This window comes from Calonectris borealis, chromosome 7 (assembly GCF_964195595.1).
Source record: "Calonectris borealis chromosome 7, bCalBor7.hap1.2, whole genome shotgun sequence".
In the NCBI taxonomy this organism is placed as follows: Eukaryota; Metazoa; Chordata; class Aves; order Procellariiformes; family Procellariidae; genus Calonectris; species Calonectris borealis.
The window spans coordinates 14625618-14649700 of record NC_134318.1 but is presented as its reverse complement, the minus strand read 5'-3'; the positions used below and the strand labels follow the sequence as shown (position 1 = coordinate 14649700).

The 24083-nt window shown below is 36.8% G+C and overlaps 1 protein-coding gene across 1 annotated transcript in view; it reads left to right on the top strand.

The window, feature by feature from the left end:
* The window catches only part of NRG3 (neuregulin 3), a 420580-nt gene that overhangs the window by 288484 nt on the left and 108013 nt on the right, over positions 1 to 24083 (top strand). The window contains exon 3 of the mRNA XM_075154338.1: positions 17566 to 17639. Coding sequence (XP_075010439.1) covers positions 17566 to 17639 — 74 coding nt within the window. The remainder of the gene's footprint in view (positions 1 to 17565; positions 17640 to 24083) is intronic.

Here is a 24083-nt window from a genome sequence, read left to right as displayed (position 1 = left end):
AATTGATGTTTTTTTCCTTATAAATCTTGAACTCAAACTCCTATGAGGTAAATTAAGAGTATTTTAAACTGCAAGTATATGGATTCCCCCACTTGCTTTAAGCTGGTTATCTTTTTAGTTTCTTTAAAATATTATTCATAGTCATATATTTTGAGAAGTTCTCTTCCTCACTAAGCACTCGGTAGGAACATACTGGGGCTGAAGAACTGTGGTTTTTTAGCTCTTCAAGTGGACGTAATAAGGCATTATTATGTTACCGAATCTTATCTTTTCTCTGTAGAAATGGAGTAGCATAGCTCTAAAACCAGTTTTATTCTTTTTCCGTATTTCAAAACATAAGTGTTGTTTTGTATGCAAAATATATTACAAATCATCTTTAACAGAATAGAATCCAAATTAAATTTACAATGTAGATCATTTAAATAGTGGTGGTGGAGGGGAGTAAAGGGATGGATAGTTCTAACAAGGAAGAGCCAACATGTTTGGGCAATAAGCACAACATGATGAGGATATTTTTCAGAGGGTTCTCTTCGGTTTAGAAACACACTTAGTTTGTAAAAATAACTAAAATTAATAAGCGTCTCATTTCTAATAAATTTGAAAGGCAGTAAAGACAACCAAAAAGGAAAAGGGTATTTGGTATTATTGGAAAAAGCAAGCCTCGTCACTTTTTATTTTCCGACCTGTGTACTGATGTTTAAAGGAATACTTTACTAAATACTTACCACTGGGGAAAAAAAATCCACCTCATTAGAGGCATGATGATGAGTTTGTAGAGTAATGACTCCAGTCATAGTTGATATATGAAAAGATTTCTATTCCATGCACAAAACATGGGATGAACATGTTTCACTGCAGGGCTTGTCTGACTTTTGAATAATCAATTTTTATAAAAGTCCTGTTATTTAGTTGTGCAGTTATAAGGGGAGAAATACCAGTAAATGGCAATGGTGTGAAAATATCGAGGATGGCAATACGTTATTTAGAAGTCTGTAACAAAGGGAGTGAAGAAATGTCTGAGTTAACCTAAGATTAGCTAACTCAGTTACTCCTAATAAAGTAATTGCTGCATCATGGAACACAACTCTGCTGCCAAACTCTACCAAAAAGCTCAGTAAATACATGGGTAGTAATCTGTGTTGAGCTGTATGCTACTGTGTCATGATATAAACAGTATTTGAATAAATTAGTATAACGTTACACTTAAACAACAAAATCATTGCTTTCTGAGGTGTTTATAGAATTGAACAAGTCTCAAGAGAGGTAGAAGGATGAGATTGAAGTGGCTTGTCACGGTGGTTATCCTGACAGTGAAATATAACTGATTTGTAACTTAAAAAGGTACTAGTGCCATCTCTTTGACATGTTGAAGACTGGATCAGATGCAGAACTGTCTCGGTTTCAGAGTGCTTTTTGGGCATCCAGAGTGTACAATTGGCCGTTGTACCTGCAGGGCCCCAGGCTGTACTGTTCGCAGTTACGTTGTCGGGATGCTCTGCTCAACAGACAGCCCCTGAAAGTTGCTCTGGTTTGCTGAGTACTTCTGTCCTAGTCTGCCCAGGTGGAAAACTGGGGGGTGTAGCAGGGAGCAGGCTTCTTCCAGCAACACCTCTTTCTCTCCAGATTTGCTCCAGATTGATCTGGAGAGTCTTGCCTCTGAATCTCTCTGGGTCTACTCGCATGAAGACTCTAACAAAGGAGGAAGAATGGTGAAAGTCTTGAAGCTGAAATGGTAAAGGTACACGTGTCTAAGATAACGTACCTGTGCTGGCCTTGGCATGCGTGTGGTTTAGCTGATATCCACAATGTCTGCATTCATCATCCAGCCTCAGAGGTCATTCAGACAAGGCTTTCCTCCCTTCTTACTGTTCTGTGCTCCAAATTACGAGGGGCCTTTATATCCTATTTCTAGAAAGGAACTCGTACCCTGCATGAAAGCGGATGGGAATGCCAAGCTTTGCTTTGTTGTTACTTGACATATTAATATTTTAGAACTTAAATTTTAAAAAGGAAATGAGAATATCCTAATTTTCCTTATAACCAATGTTTAATGCATATTTAATTAACATAACTTTATTTTTTAAAAAGTCTCAATATTTTTTCTCTGAAGAAAAACGTGCTTAATGAATGAGTGAGCTTGACAATGCAAGATTTCTGCTTTCTGCAGAAAATTACAAAGGTATCTTTATTTTATTACCTGCCTAGCTTTGATGCTTACATTACCACCATTATTGCATGTTTTTTGATAATTTCTCCTCACAAAGTTCCAGCTGAGGGGAAGGCTGTGCTGATCCTACTCCGCTGCTGTTACAGAAGCGTTGTGAGTGGTAATGCTGCCAAGTCTGGTCACGCAGGAGGAAAGCGGCGTGGCTCCTGGAGCAGAGCTGCGGAGCAGATATCCTCTGCTTTCTTCCCCATAAAGGCTTTAGTCTTTAGTATTTATTTCCCTTGAAAATAAGAATGAATAAGATCAGAATGACGTGTTCTGCTCTCTTTGTGTGGATGTGACAAAAAAAATTTGGTAGCACTGTCTAAAGGCAATATGAGCTGTGCCGCTTTTCCTTCACCTGAATTCAGAAGAGAATTATCAGAAACACGTCTCTGAGTTCAGCTAATTTATGATTAGGAATTCCAGAGAAGCAAATGTATTCCTCAAATTTCATAGGGACATTTTGTCAGAGACTAATTCTAATCTGCAAAATGATCTTAAATGGGACATAATGACTTTCCTGATTATCGCCCTCAGCTGCCATTATTTTGAAAATGGAATCAAGCAAGAGTCTTGTATGTATGATCAGTATTTTCTGGCAGCATGCATGTCAGATCAGTGCTGCCTGTTGGAGTTACCATTATTTAGTAATATTCCAATTCTCAAAGTTTTCTTTTTTGTTGGGTTTGGCAGGTGGTGGCAGAGCATGGGTGACTTTTCATGCAATTGCCTACTTTAAAAAGAAGTATTGAGAAGAGATACAAATTGTCAACTCGAACATAGCAGGTCTTTTTGTGAATGCTGTTCTCTTCAATGCATAATTATTTTTCATGTAGCTTCCATTTATTTGCTTGAATTTAAGCACTTTGTATACCTTAATGTAAGAGAGTTTGGGGTTCTGCAGAGCTGAATTGCTAGGAAGGACTTAACCCTCTCAGTAGTGTTAACCTGGGTGTAAATATTGACACAATTCTTGGGAGCTCCCTTGTCTCTAATAATGTTTCTGTTTCAGCTGCTGCTTACAGAAGCTGCAGGAATGCCAGCAAATTAAAATGTCCTGGTTGTACTACTTTCTCCCCACAAGTAACCATGAAATAATATGTTTTGGATTCCTGTGCATTAGCACATAGCCAGTAGTGAGAATTGTGTCAGCCAGAGTAATGCTTTGTCTGTTGGGCAAGTATTAAAATGGACATAGAACAACATAAATTTGCCCCTACTTGCTGCGTATCATGTTTTGGGTAGCTAACCTACTTGGACGTAATGTATTAAAAATAGCTTTTAAAATATTGGAAATAATATTTATTTATTATTTATTTATTATTATTTAAAATATTGGAAATAAATACCATGCTTTCATCTCTGCTATAAATTTTTGAAAACCTCTCGCCACCCTTGTTAAAATTGTTTTCTATTAGCAATATTTATTATATTGGGTCATTCTTATTCTTAAACTAAGGCATACATTTCTTCAAAATAATGCATAGCTTGTGTTCATCAGCATGTCTCCAACTACTTCAGTGATTTTTGTGTTGATCAAGACTTGCCAGGTAACTGAATTACTATTTTTAAATGCAAGCTGAGCAAACAAACATTATCCTGATTTTTTTTTTTTTTTTTTAGCATCATGGCATCCTTGGGCTTTGGTGTGGTTCACTTCTTCACTCTGAAGAAAATCTACATTTTAAAAAGCTTGGAAATTTTATCCTGTATAGAAAATAACTGCATTCAAGTACATGGTTAACAAGACTTGGTGTCATGTAAACAAACCCTCCACAATTGATGGGCAGTGGTGAAATATGAAATGTGTTTACAAGAAGTAATGAAATAATTATAATTTTAAAAGATTCTTGAACAGATCTGCAAAAAATGGAGCTTGAGCTGAATTCATAACCTAGAATTGTGTTACTATTTACAGTTAGTAAATTGACGTTCCTTGTTTTACATTGGAAAAGTTTCCATTTTCTACAAATAAAGAATGATGTCACTGATGGGTCAGGTACTGTAATAGAGTTTCTTGCAGTTGATACACATCCTGTAGTCTGAAACACACTCATCCAAACCCTACTAAATTACAAATATGTTGGCTGGTGAAACTTAATAAACTTGCATTAATAACTTGTGGACAAAAATGCTCGAATCACTAGTACTTTTTAATGATGTGGGTTCTTTTAACTCACAAGCAAGAATCTAATTAAAAAGGCTTCAGGTCAAGATTGCACAGTGGAACAAAGAGGGAAGTTTTTTCCTCGTTCTAATAAAATATTGTGTAAAACATATGGGTTTTTTTATGTTAGACATGTCATTTCAGCTTCAGTCAATTTTCCTGCTTATTTAGTCTAGTAACGGTCTTGCCATATTGCTCCAAGTCCACCTGCATTTTATGTGGATGATAAGGTAACTGAGTTTTTTCTTTTGAGTGGCGCTGTTGCTGTTGCAGGTTTGTGCTTCTCCAGCATTAGCTCCTACAAACATTTTCTTTTGCACCGAACTAAGGAGAGAGCAGAGTAAACTCAGAACGACTTTGGGCTGGAGTCTTCATTGCGTGTTTTGAAGCTTTAAGCCGGTGGATTGCCAGCTGCAGTAGGTGCTGTAATGCGACAAAGCTTCCTGCCTTCTGTAGGAGTTAAATTTGCTAGGTTTAGTCAATTGACACCAACACCTTTTGCTGACTCGTAAGCTGATGATCTGTTAGCAGGAGAGCTTTAGCTGCTAGTTTTATGCTAACTCTACAAGTGGTACATATGTTATAATGTCATTACAATACATATAGTTGTCTTTTCAGAAAAAAATTATTCTACGCAAGACTTGTTACTAAATCTTTCTGTATAATGGGACAGCTTTAAAGATTTGGAGTTTTTCAGTTAGCAACTTCAAATACTTCCAGAAAATGGCTTGCTTGAATTTTAACACTATTCATTTTCTGGGTTCTAAATTATACTTAATATGCTAAGGAAGAGTTATTTTGGAAAATGTTTCTCTATTTGAACTTTGCTAGGCAATTACATTGCATGTCAGATTGTTCTTATCTATAAAATGCGATGTGTGCTGATCATATAAAATACAGTAGCAGAGGCACGTTTATTTCCTACCATAAAGTGTGAGGACATCATTTGGGTAGACCATCTGTTAGTAGTTAAGGATATTTTAACTGGCACCTCCAGAGTGGCTTCAATTATTCTTTCCAAACCAGGTATAAAAACAGGTACAAAACAAATACCTCACTGAATTACAGAGGCACTCTGCTCTGTGGATAAGCATTGGTTTGATGTGGCCTTGAGCTGTTTAGGAGAGGAGTCTGTGACAAGCGTTATTGCGTATAGATATTATTACTAGACAAGCATCTGAGTTCCTATGTGTATTTTAAAATTTGTCCAAAAAAATTAATTAGAAAATTTTTCTGAAATTTGAAAAATGTTTTTGAATCTACGGGGCTGGACTGGAAATCTTGCATGACTTTTTCATGATAAGCAAAGGATCCATTGTACTTCTAGCTTGGGCTTGAAACAGAGAATTTCATTTCTCTGAGTATTTTTGGCTCTATTTTTGAATTGGGAAATACTCAATGAAACAAAATGAAAAACATATTTGAAAGTTTTTGAAAAAAGTCGAGGTCTGTTGCTTTCGTTAAGTAGCTGGAAGCAAAAGCCTTTAATGTTGAGCTTGTAATATGTGTGAGGAGGAAACTGGGAAAAGAAATGCATCCAGCAAACCTGTTACACTGCTTACTAGTGAGTTTGCACCTCTCTTTAGAATTGCCTCACTTACTGTCATAATTGCCATCTTTAACAAATGGCCACTTGAAGGTGAGGTAGGTTCCTACTGAACACCATGATAGCATCTATAAATCTTACATCTTTTAGTCCTTTCTTTATTGATTTTCAGACATCTTTTTTTCCTACCTAAGTCCAGTCCCTGAAAGATGTTTTCAAGAAGAGTTTTGAAGGGCTTTTATAAAGATGGTAATCTTGGGCAGACATAATGTAATGCAAAGGTCTCATTTTCATTTGTTTTTTTCAAGTATTGAATGTGGCTTTCATCTGTGCCTTAGCTGCATGAGGCTTTGAATATGGTATGAAATCACTTTCCATTTATTCAAAAGCTTTCTCATAGCTGATGAATGCCATACATAATGAAAGACTATATTCATTTATCATCCATAGTAAATCATTTATCACACAGCAGAGGTATATTGTGGAAAAACCTAATCAAAGCTTTTCAGTTTTTCTGGTTGGTTAAATCCAAAATAGCAGAGAAATGATTGCTCAGTTAGTTGGTTAAACATTTTGTTTATTAGATGATATTCGAAGACAGTTTCTAATGCTTTTGTGGTTTACAAATTGAAGTTTGTTGTTAAGGAGGAGGGATTTTTTAAATTTTTTTTTTTTTTTTTTTAATGGTGCAACATGGACTAGGAAATTCTGTGTTGATCTTTCTGTTGAGTTAAATTTGAAAAATAAAGCACCGGGGCAGGGGCAGTATTATTGCATTGTGCCATACTTGGGGCTGGTCAAAATGCTGCCATAAGTAAGTTGGTTTGGTATGGATATATGAGAGGAATTTGCATTGAACTGCTAGAATGAACAGGCTGTGGCAACTTGCTCCTGGTACAGGTCAGCACTAAAATCTTCCTTCAAAAAGCAAAAGAGAATGTAGAAATTGCAGTTCTGAAGTGCAGTCACTTCCAGGGCTGCTTCTGAAAGGTCCTGTTAAACATTAACCATCTCTACTGAATTTAATCTAACATTTGCAGAACTTAGAGTTAATATTGGCACTCAGGACTCAATTTATGCAGCACAGGCTCTAAGTTTCCTTATTTCAGGACAAATATAAAGTAACAAAAGCTAAACGTTAAAAAATTCAAATTCTTAAAATGAAAAATGTTGATGAAACCTATTCACATTTTTATCTTTTCAAAAAGATTTTTTCCAGATATTGATATTTTATTCGATTTGGAACAGTATATTTTTTTACTGATCAAGGCTTATATCATGAAAAAATTGTGTTGCCTGTCCAGTGCTGTCTGACCTAGACAGAGTCATAAAGTACTGTAAGTACTGTTTAGATGGAATTAGAAGTGCGTATGAACTTTTGAGTAAAAGTTATTACTTGTCGACCTCATAACATTCAATTTTACTAGAGCACAGCTGTGGAAAATTGAGCCGATACTAAGCACGGTTTTCTAATTGGTATAAGCAAGGATAAGTCTCCTGGGACCATGATTTTAAAAGATTTAGCATAAGGTGAACATGACCTTGTGCTTGTCAACATTGACTGCATGTTCTTGATTACTTTTTCCAGTCTTGTTTCAAATCCAGTTTTATTGTGACAACTAGAAGTTACAAAGTGCTCCTCCATACCCTGCTCTAGTGAAGTTTTTGGGTTTTCTATTGTTTTGTTTAATAATAGTCTTAATCTCAGAAGGAAGCGTTGCATCTTTGCTCCTTTCATTTTCCTTGTCCATTGGAATATGTCGAGCTAAACATTTGGCAATACCTCAGAAGGATTCTTAGCTTTCTTCTACAGATGGGTTATTTTTGGCATGTAAATCTGGTCAGTCTTGGCCCCTCTATTTATTTTTGGTGACTGCTGCTGCCCAATTCTGTCTGTGGTGTTTCTATTTCTAGCCATGTTTTTTGCAGCAGAGTAATGCAGTCCTATTGGATTTGAATTTATCTCCAACACAATAAACTACTGCTTTGTATTAGCTTGAGCTAAGAACGGAGAGGGAAAGATTTCATTCTCTTGATGACTGAACAAGCCAGATCATCGTCATGTCTGTTCTGTAGTCATCTCAATGCACTTGGGTTTGATAGTTCCCAAATACAGTCTTACTTAAAGACTGTTCTCCAGGTGAAAGGAAAGCAAAGGATTTCAAAACTAGAAATTTTGATGTTAAAATATATGGTGGAAAATGAAGTATAGCAGACAGGAGAGGAAGTCCTCTCTTGAAATCATGGAATTCATCCTAGCTCAATCACAAGTAAAAGGTATATTTTTTTTCTTTGAAGCTACATAACAAGATTTGTCATACATAATAGATGTGGTAGCAGCCCAGAGATGGAGGCTCACATTGGTTAGGCTCCATTCAGCAGTGAAGCTAAGCATCTGTCTGTTTCATATGGATTTAAATAAATACATTGATTTTGATCGGAACAGCAGCGTAAGTAGGTCTGTCTAGATCCCAGTGCCTTCTACATATGTGTTTATACACTGCTCACTAGGGTTTGAAACATGACTGTGTTCTAGCTACCTGTTGCTCTCTTATAACTGTACCCTCTTCAAATTCTCACATGCTTGCTACAATAAAAAACTAAATGCAAAACCTTTTTTTGATCTTGAATCTGATTGTTGCAACTAAATTACAATCAATTGCTAAATTGCCACGTCAAATTGTTATGCAAGAGACTTGTATCCACATATATGTATTATGGAAACAAAGGGATAAATAATTTCTTAAGGATTTCATTATCCTCAGTGGGTGAAGGTAATTCTCAGCCCATGAAAAGCCTAAAGCCTGTGTATTAGTGTGTATTAGTTGACCTGCATGTGGATATGCCACAAGTAAATTTGATACCAAGTAACTATCAATAATACAATAAATTTATATCTTCGGTTACAAAACTTAACCTGAGTTTTAAGTGAGTACTGTCGTCTAGAACCACTATGTAACAATTCTGCATGGGCTATGTGCATTGATTAAGTATATGAAACTTTCTTCTTTTTTTTTAAGGGAACACCTTCAAATAAAAAAAAATGGTCTGTTGAGGGGAGGGAAATGATTATTAGTTCAGGTGCTGCCATAGGTCTGGACAGCTTGAATAGTTTTACTACCACCTCTTGTTAATTTTTATTTCTTTTTCTGACCTACCTTTTATGAAAGACAAAGAAGGAAAACTATCCAGAACAGGAGAGGAATGATAATTCAGTAGTTCCTGCATAACTTTGGATGAGGCATTTAAGTCAAATCCACATTAACTCCTTTTTAAATGCTAAAAGCCTCATTTAGTTCAATGGCTCCTACAGAGGATTTACAGAATTCAGATTTTACTAAAGTATCCCCGTTTAGTTTCTCCAAGGCTAAAGGAGCCTGGAACACTGGAATCAACAAATTTAGTTGAAAGTTGTATTATCTAAATCTGGGTAATGACTCGGGTTTTTGTAGCTGTCATCTTTAATCTCTATGCCATTTGCACCAAGAGCATAATAGTACTTCCCTATTTCAGAGAGGTGCACTGACAATTTACGTCCTGAAAAAATATAGTGAATTATACCAATGATAAGTATGATTTTTACCAAGTCTGATTCAATTTTTCTATTGATGTTAGAGTGTTTCAGCTAGCCTGGTTCTAGGGCAAATGATACAGAAACAAAACTTTTCTTACCCTTCTTTGGCTGCCTTTTCAATATAATTTCCTTTGTGGTTACTTGCTCTGCTTATTTTTAACAGCTGCAACATTTAAAAAGAAAATTGACAGAAAAGGTGGGTTGTTTGGTTTTTTTTTCTTAAAGTTGATATTGTCCATTATGTAAGAATTACACTATTTCTTTACACAATAGTCAACCTTATTTCTTTAAGAAAAGAAAAAGAAAAGGCAGATACATATCTTTATCAATCACATAATAGATTGTAAGGTCTTCAAAAGATAAAGTATGTTCAAACCCTGATATGAAACCTTTATTATACAGTAAGTTGCACCTCTGTTGTAGAGATTATTTTAGAAAAAAAAAATCTGAAAGAAAAAAGAAAAAGAGGAGGGGGGTGAGTGTCCTGGGTAAGTGTTCTGGCCTTCCCATCTGAAGGGATTCATGTTTTTGTTCTTTCTAATGCCATGCATTCATTTTAATTTAATTTACTTGATTTTATCTGTTTATATTGACTGTAGGTTATATTTTGTGCATAACATAGACCGTAGGGGATAGAACTTTATGCAAGGAGTGCCCAAGAGTCTGCTGGTCACAGAGCTGCACATATTGCTGCAGCCATAAATCCACAGCATTTTAAAGTAAAGACCCACCTATCTAAACGTAATGACTGGTTCTGTTTACACGTTTTGCACAAAAGGTATCATTTTTGCTTCTTGGTGCTAAAAGCCTGTGGCTATTTGTATTTGAGGTTACTAAGGGCGGTCAAAAATCCATGTTTGCTTTTTCTGCTTTGCTTACTGATGTTGTTTGTAAATACCGGGTAACTAGATGGTTTGGTTAGTGAAATAGCTTTAGTATAGTGATATAAAATAGTAGAGACTACTGGATTGTTGTGGTCGTATATGACTTAGACGATTGCATTATGGGTTTTAATAAAATTACCACAACCAAGACCTGAAGGCTGTGTTAGGTAGTGAATCCATATGGAAGATCTCACCGGTGCATTTTAAAAGTGATTACAAGCTACAGTTTGTCATCTTTGGACAAGGAAGAAGGATAGAGCCTGCCAGTGAGAAGCATATTTTAAAAAGTGATTCTCTGTGGTAGGTTGGAGTGCGATGGAGTAGGTGCGCTATGTCATTGATGGAAACTGTGGAATTTCCACTGATGGAAATTGAGGAAAAATGGCTTTTTTTTTCATCTAGCTTTGAAGTCCAGTATTTCGTTTCAGGAGGAGACTGAGCTTTACTCGATTATATATGTTGGAGTGTTAAATAGATCAAGGGAGGAATTAATGAAGTTTCCCCTGTTGCTATGGTAGGCTTTTGTAACTGGTTTTGTATTAGGGACTGTCACCCTTCCTCATTCTCCTCTTCCCGTCTGTGCCCCCTGCCCCGCGTGCTTGCTGCCAGCAGACCGCATGCAGTTAGAGCTCCTATGCTCCAATGCCCGTGGTCACTCTCGCAATTAAGAAAAGCCCTTGCCTTTAACAGTTTGCTGGTAAGTTGTTGCATGATCCTTTTATGAAACAATATTGGAAAAGTCATATCAACTTGAAAAAGTCTTTCCATTGTGCAACTACAGAAACAGATTTGCAAAGAGAAAAATGTCATCTCTGCCAGCACTGCTCAATATATACCTTTTCTCCTGAGCCCTGCAATTTCTGGAAAAGTCTCCAATAACTATTAGCTGATTTGCAGTTAAAATATTACTTCTGGTTTGTATTTCACTACAAACTCTGTTGGGTGTAAACAATTACCTGGTAACAGTAGTAACTCTCTCCAAGGCTCAACGCGTGACTGTTTCACTCACGCATGATTAGAGCTGTGTTGGAAACTGTTTCATTGTCTTCCCCCCCACACCCCCTATCTATTTTGAGATGAAATGGAATATGTCTGATTTTTTTCTCAAGAACAATACAAGAGCAATCCTTCCTAGAGCAAATAATAATCAAGAGATCAGGATATGTCTGTGATATAGAAAACCTGGGTTCAAGTCTTTAATGCTTCATTATCACACCAAAAACTGAATGCGAATCTCTTACTTCTCAGGTGAGTGCCTGCCCGGTAAACTATTGATTTTCATGAAGTGTTCATTTTCTGTCTGGCTTTGAGCATGGTATCCACTGAGAAAATTCTAAATTGTGATTCAGTGGTCTAATCTGTTGAATCTAGGAAGCCTGTTTTCTGCTTGTAGTGGCATGCTGCACATGTTAAATGACAAGACATCCTGTCTGACCCTCACTGTTAAGATTACTTTTTTCTTCCCTTGTGAATAAAATCTTCACCTAATAACAGTCACAATAATAAATATAAATTTCCATTGATTCCGGTTAAGGTCATTCTAGTTGCAAGCAGAGAAGTCTATATTTAGCTTACCTGCAGAGCAGAGGAATTATTTTTCATTGTTTATGGCATATTTCAGGCTAGATTGTGGGACAACCCAATGGCCTATACAATGTCATGGCTTGCTACTGTATATTTATTGCATGACTGGCTCTCTAACCCAGGATAAAGCATATTGCATTCTTTGTGTGGAAATAAACACTTGATCAAAATTTTTAGAGCATTGGGAATATTTCTTTATCATGGTCTCTGATTCCTCCCTTAGAGAATAAATAAGAGATGCAGTATATACTCTTATTGGCATTTGATTGTCAGTACAACGGCTGTAATGGTGTCACGAGAAAATAATTTTTAACAGATCCAGTGAAATTATGAGATGGATCATTCTAATTAATAGCATTTTTGAGATTGTCATTTTGTAGCTTTTACAAGTGGAAGGAAACATGCGTTGTTCTGGATACACTGCAAAAATTAACTTTCATTTTTCATAGGTACTATTAATTCCATCTTTCAAATTGCATTACTTCTGTTTATAAGGCTAGAATCAGATTATAGGTTTATATAAGTTCATCTTTTGGGCACTGCACTATTAAGACATTTCTGTTAAATATCACAAATCGCTTTTGGCCGAGGATATGCTTATTTTCTTGATGTATAGTATTACAACTTTGTCTTCTGGTGTAGTCTGTCACTGAGGATCTAAATGCCATTCTCAAAATTTCCATTTCAGAGGAACTCATATATCTTATCATTGCAAAATTCTGGACTTTGTGCAGAGAATCTATTTTCTGCATGCTTATTCACATGGTCAAAGGCAATGTGATCATCATACTTAAGGAAGAAAAAGAATTATTCCCATTTCAAACGGATGGGCAGTATCATAGGGGAAGAGGAAAGAGATTGGGGGCTCATGGCATTATCGTCTTTCATAGCCTCTGGAGTCTGCTGGTGCCACTCTCTCTCCTACCTCCTGTACATTACCGTCCCGTGAGAACTAAAATATTTCAGTTTAATAGGGATACGGAGCTCTATATGGAAGTATTTGGGGAAAATGTAAACTGTGATGGTAATGGCTTCTTGGCCATAAGGTTTATATGCCCTTCCCTAACTCTTCTAAGTAGGTTCTTTGTAATATCTTCCCTTTCTCCTGCTGGCTTTAGATATATTTTATTCTTCAGCTTCGCTTAACGTGCAGTTTGCCACCCCTCTGCCCCCACTCACTTTACTTTTTACTAGTGTGTCCCACCTGAAATCTAGGGATTTGGAGTGCTGTGTTATTCCTACATGTGATGCAGTCATCTATTTGAAATATCCCTTGGCTCCATAAGGCTTGAATACACAAGAAACAATTCTGAGAAATTGTCTGTGATCCCTTTGACTAGAATATACATGTATTAATACTCTTTAATATTAAAATGGGAACAAAAGGATTGAATAAATGCTCATACTTTGCTTACTTCTTAATACTTAAGTGCAAATATGCTTGAGTAGAAAGAAAAAACTTCTCACCCAGAATGAGAAATGTGTTTCTGCGCGTATGTTTTCACACAAAGGACGTTGTGGGTGACTCTGTAAAGTGCAGTGCACAATGCAGTTTGTCTTTGGTGACCTTAAAAATCATAATGCAGAGAAGGTACATTACCAATGAAAGGTGTGAAAACACATGATAAAATAATCTTAGTTAAATTTAGCAGATGCCATTTAGGCATGTACTGTTTGCAAGCGTTTTAGCGGCTGCAGTTTACCTGTGATTCTTTTCATACCGTTTAAACAGAAGGATTTAAATCATTCCATTCATACATTTTTGTTGATATTTTTGGTCTAGAGCCTAGACAGATACAGTTATTTTGGTGAAAATCTGAATACAAAATAACGAATTCCATTTTCATATTTACTTTGCAAGGAGGCTGTAATTAACACTATTCACTGGAGCCCTTCACCATAGTCTACACTTAAGCGTGTGCCCGAGCCCGCTCATACAGTGCAGCACTTCAGCACAGAAGTGATTTCTGGTGCTGGAATGGAGCTGAGACTGCCCTTTCCACCCTTTGCTGCGGGGGTCCCACATGCAGATCAGAGCTTTCGCTTCACTACGAGCAATATCTTATCCTAGTTTGATTTTCTTTTTCTTTTTTTTAAAGGCATATCTAATAAACATTTCCTTGTCATATAATCAAATGATCATTTCTGAAACAGTCGGCTGCATCAAAGCATTTCTCAAGATTTCCCTGATTACTCACAGCTTCTTTAGTACATCTGTAAATATGAATGGGATCATTCACACTGCATATGCACTATTGAACAACCTCAGCTGGACTTTCCTGAACTTCCGTATGTGACACAACAGTGCTGTTTTAATAGGGTTTTTCATCAGGGTGGGTTTTTTTTTACTTTAGAGGTGTGATGCCAACTAGCAGCATGTGTGCCTGTCAGGTATTGTAAGCAGTTATCGCATCTGCCCATTCAGGACGGATGGCAGATGCTTTAGCAAAGAGTATAGGATGCCACACATGATCAGCTTTTATCATATTGTAACGTTATAACTGTCAAATGTATATTCTACAAGACTTCAATTTCACAAGACTTAATTACAAAGGTTTAAACTTTGATGTGATATTAGCAGAGCAGTTATTGCTATTACTTGGTGTCTTACGGATTTCAAAAGTCATTTGTTAATGAAACTAGGAGACTTAGTTTTTATCTTTGCTGAAAAAATTAATATAATTTAAAAAACAAGCTATGTATGGCCATAGTAGTTGTTATCTTAGCGTAAGATTATGTCATTACATTAAAAGATTATATTTATTCTTTGATATATCAGCCACATCTATACTAAATTTTGAAAGTAACAAAAATAAATTTCTCCTGTGGCATGTTCATTGAAGTGTACAGGTAAGTGAAAATGTTACTTTAGACTCATCCAGGTCAGTCAGCCAGCCGATCACTGTATGCTCCAGTTTCACAGTGATGGAGACAAGCAGCAGTATATGCATGATATATCTATGTATATACAAGCAGCAGTATATATATGATATTGTCAGGATAAAAATAATAGTTTGATATCATAGCAAATACATTTTTAAGAGAAGAAATCCATCCCCATCATTCTCTCCAGATTGCACAGCATAGCTGTGGCAGCGTGCAATTCAGTCAGGTACGGGGGATGCCGAGTTTTACAAGGGAGAAGTTGTAAATCTAAGGGACTCTGTAATATATTCTGTTCCAACCCATTGCTCTTACAAAGTCAGGAAAAGAAAGACCTGGAAACACATCTAACTTAGAGTCTTGTACTGGGGTGATACTTTACCAGTTACAGGAGTGTCCCATCAGATTGTTTTTGAGGCCACCAACTTTATCGGCATCTGCTGTATTTGCAACTGATAAATGTAACCCTTGCGAACAACATTAAATGGAAGGTGAAAATATCAACAGCACCTTTTGCCATTTTTGCGAGATACAAAAAATATTTTTTGATGTTTGATTTGGACAATAACACAGTTGGTGGGATTGGAATAGAGACACCGCAAATCTACCCCAGCAGCTAACAGTAGCAAAATTTCTCTCCTACAATTCTGGCATGAACAATTCATTACCTAGACCACAATTAATTACCTGGACCATCTGAGAGAGGAATAAATGGTGCAGGCTCTATTTCTCTGTGAAGTGAAGATAGTCTAAGGTTTCTGTTCGTTATGTGAGAAATGGAGAGGTAGGAAAGGAAGGCAGCAGAGGCTTCTGGCTCAGATGTGCCCCGGTGGCCATCAGAGAGGAAAGGAAGGGGCTGCTCCCGCTGGCGTGAGGGTACTTGTAGCATTGCTGTGCCTGCCTCTGGCTGATGGGTATTCACGCATGCTGATCAGCACTAGATACAGCTCTTCCAGGAGTTATTACTCTGACTCTTTATCCTCACATGTAGCATCAAAGTTTTCAGCTGTGGAATTGGGCTATGTGATGAACATTTCTATGACTTGCAGACCAACAGTTTAGCACAGAGATTTTTAAGTCTGTAATAGGGTAATAGTAAGTGAGGTAGGTACAAATGTATGTCAAAAAGTTAATAGAAAATGCTAATGCGAAGACAAGAATATCCCCAGCCCATATAGGTTGTTCTTAGGCTTTGAAATGAGGTCTACCAACTCTTCTCAAGACTGCAAAGAAGAGTTTCTGTTTGATGTGAGGCAACTTCTGATATTTCATAATCAGAGGCAAAAGATGTGTGCAGCAGTGTCTGAATATATGGAGACTTCTTCAGTTTTTCTGACTAGTGGACAATTTTAATTGAACATTCTGCATTTAAAAAAAAAAAAAATTAGAACATTTTTCCTTGGCTGATAACTTGTGACCACTACCATAGGATCTGAATTCAGTTTTTCACCGTCAGTCATTTTATAGGCAGACAAGTACTGGTAAGAAGCTGATCTCTAAAGTAGCACTTAGTATCCTTCACGGCAGAAGGCCAAAAGGGAGGTTTTTAAATAATATCTTTTTTTTTTTTTAATCTTCTTCTTACTGGAGATTGTTAGTGCTTTTTTGGGTCTGATGGCAATTCTTATAATTTACATATTTGCTCACAAATGTGCTTTCTAATCCCTGAATCAAGGTTGGTGAGAGGTACTTCTTACTGAAGCATTAATTTATTAACCCAAAGGCATTTTAAAAGGCAAGTTTTAGAGGAGGCCTGAGTAGAAACATTGTGAAGGAACAGATAACTTCTCTTCTTGACATTATCACATAATTCAAGCTGCAGTTGTCAATCCTAATGAAGGTGGTGATGCTGATTTGAGTATATTGTTTATATGATGTGCAAGAGCTTTGGGAAATACAGAGTCCCTGTTGCTATCATTTATAATTAAAGTGTCCATCACTTCTCTCTGAAAAATTGCTTAGCAAATAAATAATTAAAGGCCTGATTCTGATACACTTAGTTGAAATGAGAGCGAGAGAGAGACTTCTGAGAACAGTCCAAATGCAGTAAATGGAATTTCTTCAAAATAAGGATTTAAGATAAATAATAGTATTAGACTGTCAGTCAAAGCCAGTTCATGTTTTTAAGCCAGGAGGGTATTCTGGTTTATGTGCTTTTAAATCTAATCCCACAGACATCTAAGACCGTTCACTTACAAACAATGCCTGGCATTGTTTATCATGCCTAAACATGTTATCTTTTAAGCACAATAGAAACTAGTCCTAGAATTAATGACTAGATAAGTGTTTCCTACTTATTCAAACAGCCAGAGATAAACAAGTTGTTAATCTGATGGCTTGTACAGTACAGAAGCTTTATAAAGCTTTGTGTTACCTAATGAGTTCATTTTATTACAAATATGTCTATTTTATAGATGATTTTTCTTTGATTGTTTCACTGAATTTATATCTAAAAGAAGGGTTGTGCTTAAGTGATGTTTCTTTTCATAGTTTCTGAAATAATCGAAATGGGTTGAGGGGAATTTTTTGAAATACAAATGATTTTACGTGCTTCCATTGTGTTTCAGTAATAACCTTGTTTCCATAATAGTTGAAATAACTGTAAATATGCAAGTCCCTCGCAGCGTTGCCAGGGAGAATTTCACTTGATTTTACTACCTTGAAATTAACCTTTTACGACCGCATGCGTATGTTTGTCATTTATCCCCTTTTTCTCAGGTGCAAAGAGGGCTACCAAGGAGTCCGCTGTGACCAATTTTTGCCGAAAACCGACTCAATCTTGTCAGATCCAAGTACGTTAAATGTTTTTCTTATATTTTTAATCCATGCTGGAGGCTATTCTTGCCATGCGAGATGACCCTTTGCCTATTGTCAGAAAGCATATTATGGACCACTGCTGTTGTGTGTAGAGAATGGTGTTGCTTTTGTTGGTAGGATAAAAACACATCCTCCAGTCTCTGTTCTTATAAAACATGTTCTGCTGCAGCAGGGCAGGCCATCAGAGGACTTGATTCCTTATGATTTGGAATAATACTGTCCCTGCTTAAAGCCAAAATATTCACTTTTCTCTACTTTTGACTTGAGAACAAATAAAATTACATAATCTAAAAGGAAACCAAGTACAGGCTGCAAAGTGGTTCTGTGAAAAGAAAATAAATTCAGATTGCCTGGAACTGCAGAGATGATAATCTCCTTGGAAATATGTGATGTCAGCTTACACAAACCCCAGTTTTTTTTCACTTTTACAAGTGAAGCTGCTCTGTATTTGCAGAGTTAAAGGTATGCTTTCAGGTAGTAATGTGGAGACAAAGTAACTTTCTATTACATTGCTCAGTATATGCCAGAATACCATCTGTGTATATGTTCTCCTACTCCACTGTTGCACTTTTTAAATTGTTTACTAACAAAACTATGTCAAAAATATTAGCCAAGATGAATTTCTTGGAATTGAATCCATTTGCTAATTAATGTTGTTCATCTTAAATTTCTAAATGAAGTGACAGACAACAAAGGGTCATATCCAATCTCTTGTTTTTGTTCTTATACCTGGAAACTGTAATGTATTAAGTCTTCTGGTTTTGGGTGCTCTTTAAAATTTTATTTGGGTTGTTTTGTGTTTTTTGAAGAATAATGCTTGTTCTTCTAGTCTTTTTTTTGTGCTTTCTGTTTATTTTCTTGTGCTTTTCCATGTGAAAGCCTGTTGCCAAAGACATCTGTTGTTTTGTAGTTCTCTGTGTTGTACAGCTCTCATTATAGTTTGCTTTGTATTTGGTTTAGCTTTTCCTTTTGTTTGACCTTTAACGGTAAAGTGCAGAGCCTAGGTAGATTTTACCTCTGCCAAGTTGTATGTGCATGTGTAAACACAGAAGTTGTGTATATGTCAAGGAAAAAGGTACTTTGCATCCTAAAAGTGGGGGAAAGGAAAATCAATTAACAACAGGACAGGGTGGTACCTATCTGACTTGGTTTTAACAGGGAACTCTAGCTTTTCTCTCTCAAGAGTAGAGGTGAAGTTCATATAGATACAATACAAAGCCCAGAAAAGACTCCCAGATTAAGCTGCATCTAACAAGGCTAAAAGCCCTACAGTGTTTATATACTGCGGAAGGTATTGCTCTTATTTCTTTGCAGCATTGTGTTGGTTGCACAGACTTGTTTCTCTTTACTTGGGAGATGCTTACTTACCCTGGTTGGTTTCTGACTGCATTGTTTCCATGAAATTGTTCAGCCACTTGATGTGCAGTAAGCTACGGTTCTGCTGAAATGTACTTTTTACACCTTCTGACTACAAAGGCAATTTTATTTTATTATATTGAGGCTTGCTTTCAAAATTATATTATTTAAGGTATGTAAGTCAGGGGACCTTGACTTGAGTTGATATAGATCCACTGGACATACCTATGGCCCAAGAAGGGCCCCTCTTCCAATATAAATAAAGAAGGTTAATGTGAGTTAGGTACTCTCCCAGTCAGTTTTTAAATTTAACTTACGTGTCGTCCTCATCTGCATTCAAAAGAGGAAAAGCTTCTGTTCAGGTACATTTCTGTGTGTTGGTATAGTGTAACGTATCTCTGCGTATGTACGTGCATATGCACTTTTCTAAGCATGCCTAGCCTGAAAGGGAGATATTAGAAACTTTCTGCTGCAGCTGGACAGTGACAACATGAACATTTTGCTCAGGAATTAAATCAGTAATGTATTTATCTTCCCTCTGGAGAGGAAAAAATTAATACCCTGCTGATAATCAGCACTGAGTAGCAGAAAAATTTGCTATTAGCAACCCTGAGGAGTGTAAAAACTATTTGACGCAGTAGTCAAGTGCAGTATGATAATCTCCAAGGCTCTGGTGTTGCTTTGCAAAAACTTCGTTTTGTGGTTGAATGTGTGCTTGGATTAGGAAGGGAACTGCTGAAGGACACCAAAGGGTGAATTTGGAGGTCGCTTCAGGAAAAAGCAATTTTTGAAATGCAAGGCTTAATTTCTAAAAGTTGAACAGTGAGATGAGTGCTCTTGTGTCTGGACTGCACATAGCCAACACTGCACATAGCCAACACTGACTGGTGTCAGTTAAGCTTTACAAACAAGTCCAGCTCATTTGAGTTTTGTGGGATTGCTTAGGGTTCGCAGTAGTAAAAGTGTTCAGAACCGCTAGTGATGCATCTGATAACAATATTCAGCTTATTTGAAGTATACGTGCATGAAATACTGAAGCAATATGTTTTTAATCTTACCTTGTAGTAGTGCAAGGTTACATTTTCAGAACTTTCACTTGTCATTAAATGGGAAGTGAATCTGGACCACAGTCACTCAGAAAATACCAACAATATTGTCTTAAAATTGTTAGTTATTTACACGTCCAAGAGCTTTTTTTAAAAAACAGCCCTCTAAACAAACCAAGCTTGTTCAGCATGGCTACTATCTGAGGTTGCATAGTGGCAAACAATGTGGTGTGGCTCTGCAATATTTTTAACAATACCAGGCCAAATCCAGCTTCTCACCTCATTTTAGGTGTATGTTAGGCAGGTCTTGACTTTACATCACAGATATGAATACAAATTATGTAATACTTAATATGGATTAATGCATGCTAAATCGTGTCCATTTAGCTTAATTAAACTAAACTGTTAAGATATTTAAGATTCTGTTTTCAGGAAACCTCTTGAAACTACCTGATGGTGTTTAGGAGTTCCTGAATTGGCATCCATGGATTCTTGCAGTCAGATTTGCCACCTGCTACCTTCCTTCAGGTCAAAGTTAGGATCAAATTCATAAGAAAACAGTTGTAAGACACACATAGAGCAACGTCAAAACACCCCAAACACAGGCCCTTCTACTGGACCTTTAAGCATCACAGATGTTAACATCTTCCAATTCCCTTAATTTCTCCACTCCTAACCAGGTTTTCTGGCTGTAAGTGAAAGATGTTAAAAAACAAACAAAACACCCAATAATAAAAAACCCCAACCCAACCCAAACTCAAGTAGTTTCAGTAGTAGTTTGTTAATCTTGGAAAATGGGGGAAACCTGCCTAAATCGTGGGAGCTGCAGGGAACCTAACAAAATTAATAATGTCAGCAGTAAGGGAAAAGGCTGCATGCTGCATGACAATGCAACCCATGCTCATGGTCACTATCACTGTCAGCTCTGCTAATACTGGGTAGGACAAGTCCCTGAACCTCTCTCAGTCATCATCTCCTTCATCTATGGAGGAAGTACTAACGGGACAAAGAGAAAAGAAACAGCAGTCACATGCTGAAAGGAAAGGATAGGAGTATATTTGAAACATTGCTTCAGCTTTCTCCATCTGGGCTAAATTTTCTATAAATGCAGTTCATGGCAATGGTAGAGCACTTCTATATTCAACATTATAAATACAACTTTAATATAGCTTCATGTTCAAGTAGTTTTTCAGGCATGTGTAGTCCTGTGTGTATCTATAGGATTAGGAACTCATATACAACATAAATTGTACAAATGTACTCATGTACTATCCTTTGTAGTGTTCTGGACTAGAGCTGCCTGGCCCAACAAGTCTTGAAAGGTAAGTTGTATGTAGGCTGCGGATATTTCTTTTGATCAGTTTTTATACTGAGGCAAAGTATAACCTTTAGAGCTTTGACTGTTCTGTGCAGATATTCCAAAGCGGTGAACAAGGCATTGAGAATGGGTTTGTCACATTACCCTTTTTTAATCAAATTATGTTGAACTCCGTCTTCAACTATTTTATTCTTAACTTAACATTGAAAACTCCTTTCCTATGCAGAAAGTGTGTTTCAGTTTTATAATGTGCAGTATTAATTTCATATTTGACATATTAACATTCGAGTTGTCCCATTTGACCTGAAGCTTAAGTGAAGAGGGATCCCCTATCAAATATTGGGAATGTTATCTGATCCTTTTTCAAAATAAATGCATTATTTTCTAAAAGGAGAAAAATAGGATGTAAAGCTTATAAGTCATTAAGCCACACTCCTGCTGTTGCAGTCAACCCCATCATGTAATTCCTCCATAAGCTGATCATACTTCATTTGTAAACTGCTTACAATCAGCGTGAACTGGCCACTAGAAACAGGTTTTGTTTATCATCCCTGCTCTGAGGGGTTCAAGACTTCTCAGCTTCCACCCAAAATTTGTGCACAGCCCAAATTTGTCAATTATGTTCTTTAGTCTGGAGAAGAGGAGGCTGAGGGGAGACCTCATCGCGCTCTACGACTATCTGAAAGGAGGTTGTAGCGAGGTGGGTGTTGGTCTCTTCTCCCAAGTAACAAGCGATAGGACGAGAGGAAATGGCCTCAAGTTGCGCCAAGGGAGGTTTAGATTGGACATTAGGAGAAATTTCTTTACTGAAAGAGTGGTCAGGCCTTGGAACAGGCTGCCCAGGGAAGTGGTTGAATCACCATCCCTGGAGATATTTAAAAGACATGTAGATGAGGTGCTTAGGGACATGGTTTAGTGGGCATGGTGGTGTTGGGTTGACGGTTGGACTCAATGATCTTAGAGGTCTTTTCCAACCTTAATGATTCTATGATTGTTAAAATGTGCACCTTGTTTCTACATGGATCTTTTTTTTTCCTATTTCCACCATGTGACGCTTTGGGTCTGTTAGACTGGCTTTTTGAAATGTCAGAAGTCTTGTTCCTTTAGCGTTAGCTATAGCCTGTGGCCATATAATACTTTAACCTGTGACAGCATGGCGCACATCATGTTTCTTTTTGAATCTCATCAAAGAGAAACCGGCAAGTGTCATTGGAATCTGCAGTTACTTGTTCTTAGATTACCTCTTTATGTAACAAAGGATCAAAACCCCTCTCCTGGAAGACTGGGACTTTAAATAAGTAAAACAACTCCAGATAGTTTAAAAATGAAAAAAACTGGTTTTCCAGAAATGTATTCAAAGCCTCAAGAACCACACACCTCTCCTCCAAAAAAAAAATCCCCCAAAACACCCAAACAAAAATCTTTTAGGTTGAAAGAGAAGTCTGGAGAACTCAGGAGTTTCAGTCGCCTGCTTTAAGCACAGCTTTGAAGTTTCTGCTAACTGCACTGGACACCACGAAGGTGGTCTGTAAAGGGACTGTTATTAAATAGCGGAAAAAATGCGTCACAGTTGTGAAATATTTACAGAATATATTTTCAAATAATTTGAATAGATAAAATGAATGAAACTTCTGAGTCTCTTACTGAATTATTGATTTTCTAGAACCTGAATATTTTTTTTTGTCAACTTTACTTAGCCTTTCTAAATTTGTCAATATTCCTTTTGAATTTTTTTTTCTTCCTTTTTTGATTTCTAGAAGGCATAGGAGAAAATAAGATTTTGCTATTAGAAATACTTTGAAGGTTGGATAGGTAGGGGTAGCTATGAGTGGAAAACAATTTAGGGAAAATGGGAGGACTGACTAGCCTGAGGTGGATATCTGAGGAGGGCAAGTCCTTCTAAAACGGATTTAACATGGAGCTTGTTTAACTCCAGAGAGACCTTTTGAACTCTGGATCTAAATCTGAATTTTGTGGCTTAACTTTGTCTCAAAAGGAAAAGGTTTTTAAGCCCTTTTGCAGTAATTATGTTATCTGTTTAAGACTGGTTTGTATTCAAAAAAAGCATATGGAGGGAGCGGCTGCAAACCAAGTTACTTTTGTAGTGATTGTCATTTTATGCTGTCTTATCAATCTAATTGCAAAGAAGAGTGCCACATAACTGCGTGTTCACAGAATAAAAATCATTAATGTTGCTCTAGGATATTAAGCTTTTACAAAAATGAAATAATCAAAAGGTGATATTTTATTGCCTTGTAAAATTAGATTTTTAAGAGCTATGTGGTGACAATAGTCAAGTGAAGTCCCTGAAAATGACAAGTCAGTATAAGATCAGTTAGCATCCATCAAGTGGGTATGACATTTCTGTTAACTACGGTTTCTTTATAAGGATATATAAACAGAGTTCCTCCAGTTCAGATGCATCACAAATCAACCTAGACTAGTGTTGACGCAGTAAAGATTGAAAGGCAGGCAGGCAGGCAGGCATTGCCTTAATAGAAATAGCAATAAAGGAGAAAAGCAACACAGTGACTTCAAAAGTTTTAATGAATTTATCTATAGATGAGAAAAGATGCATCACATGAGAGACAGGCTGGGGAATATGAAACCTCAGCAAGGTAAAATAAGACAGAAAAGATATCCCTGGGGGAATGAGGGGCGTGTTTTCCCTCTTCTTTGATCAAATGTGGGTAGAGACC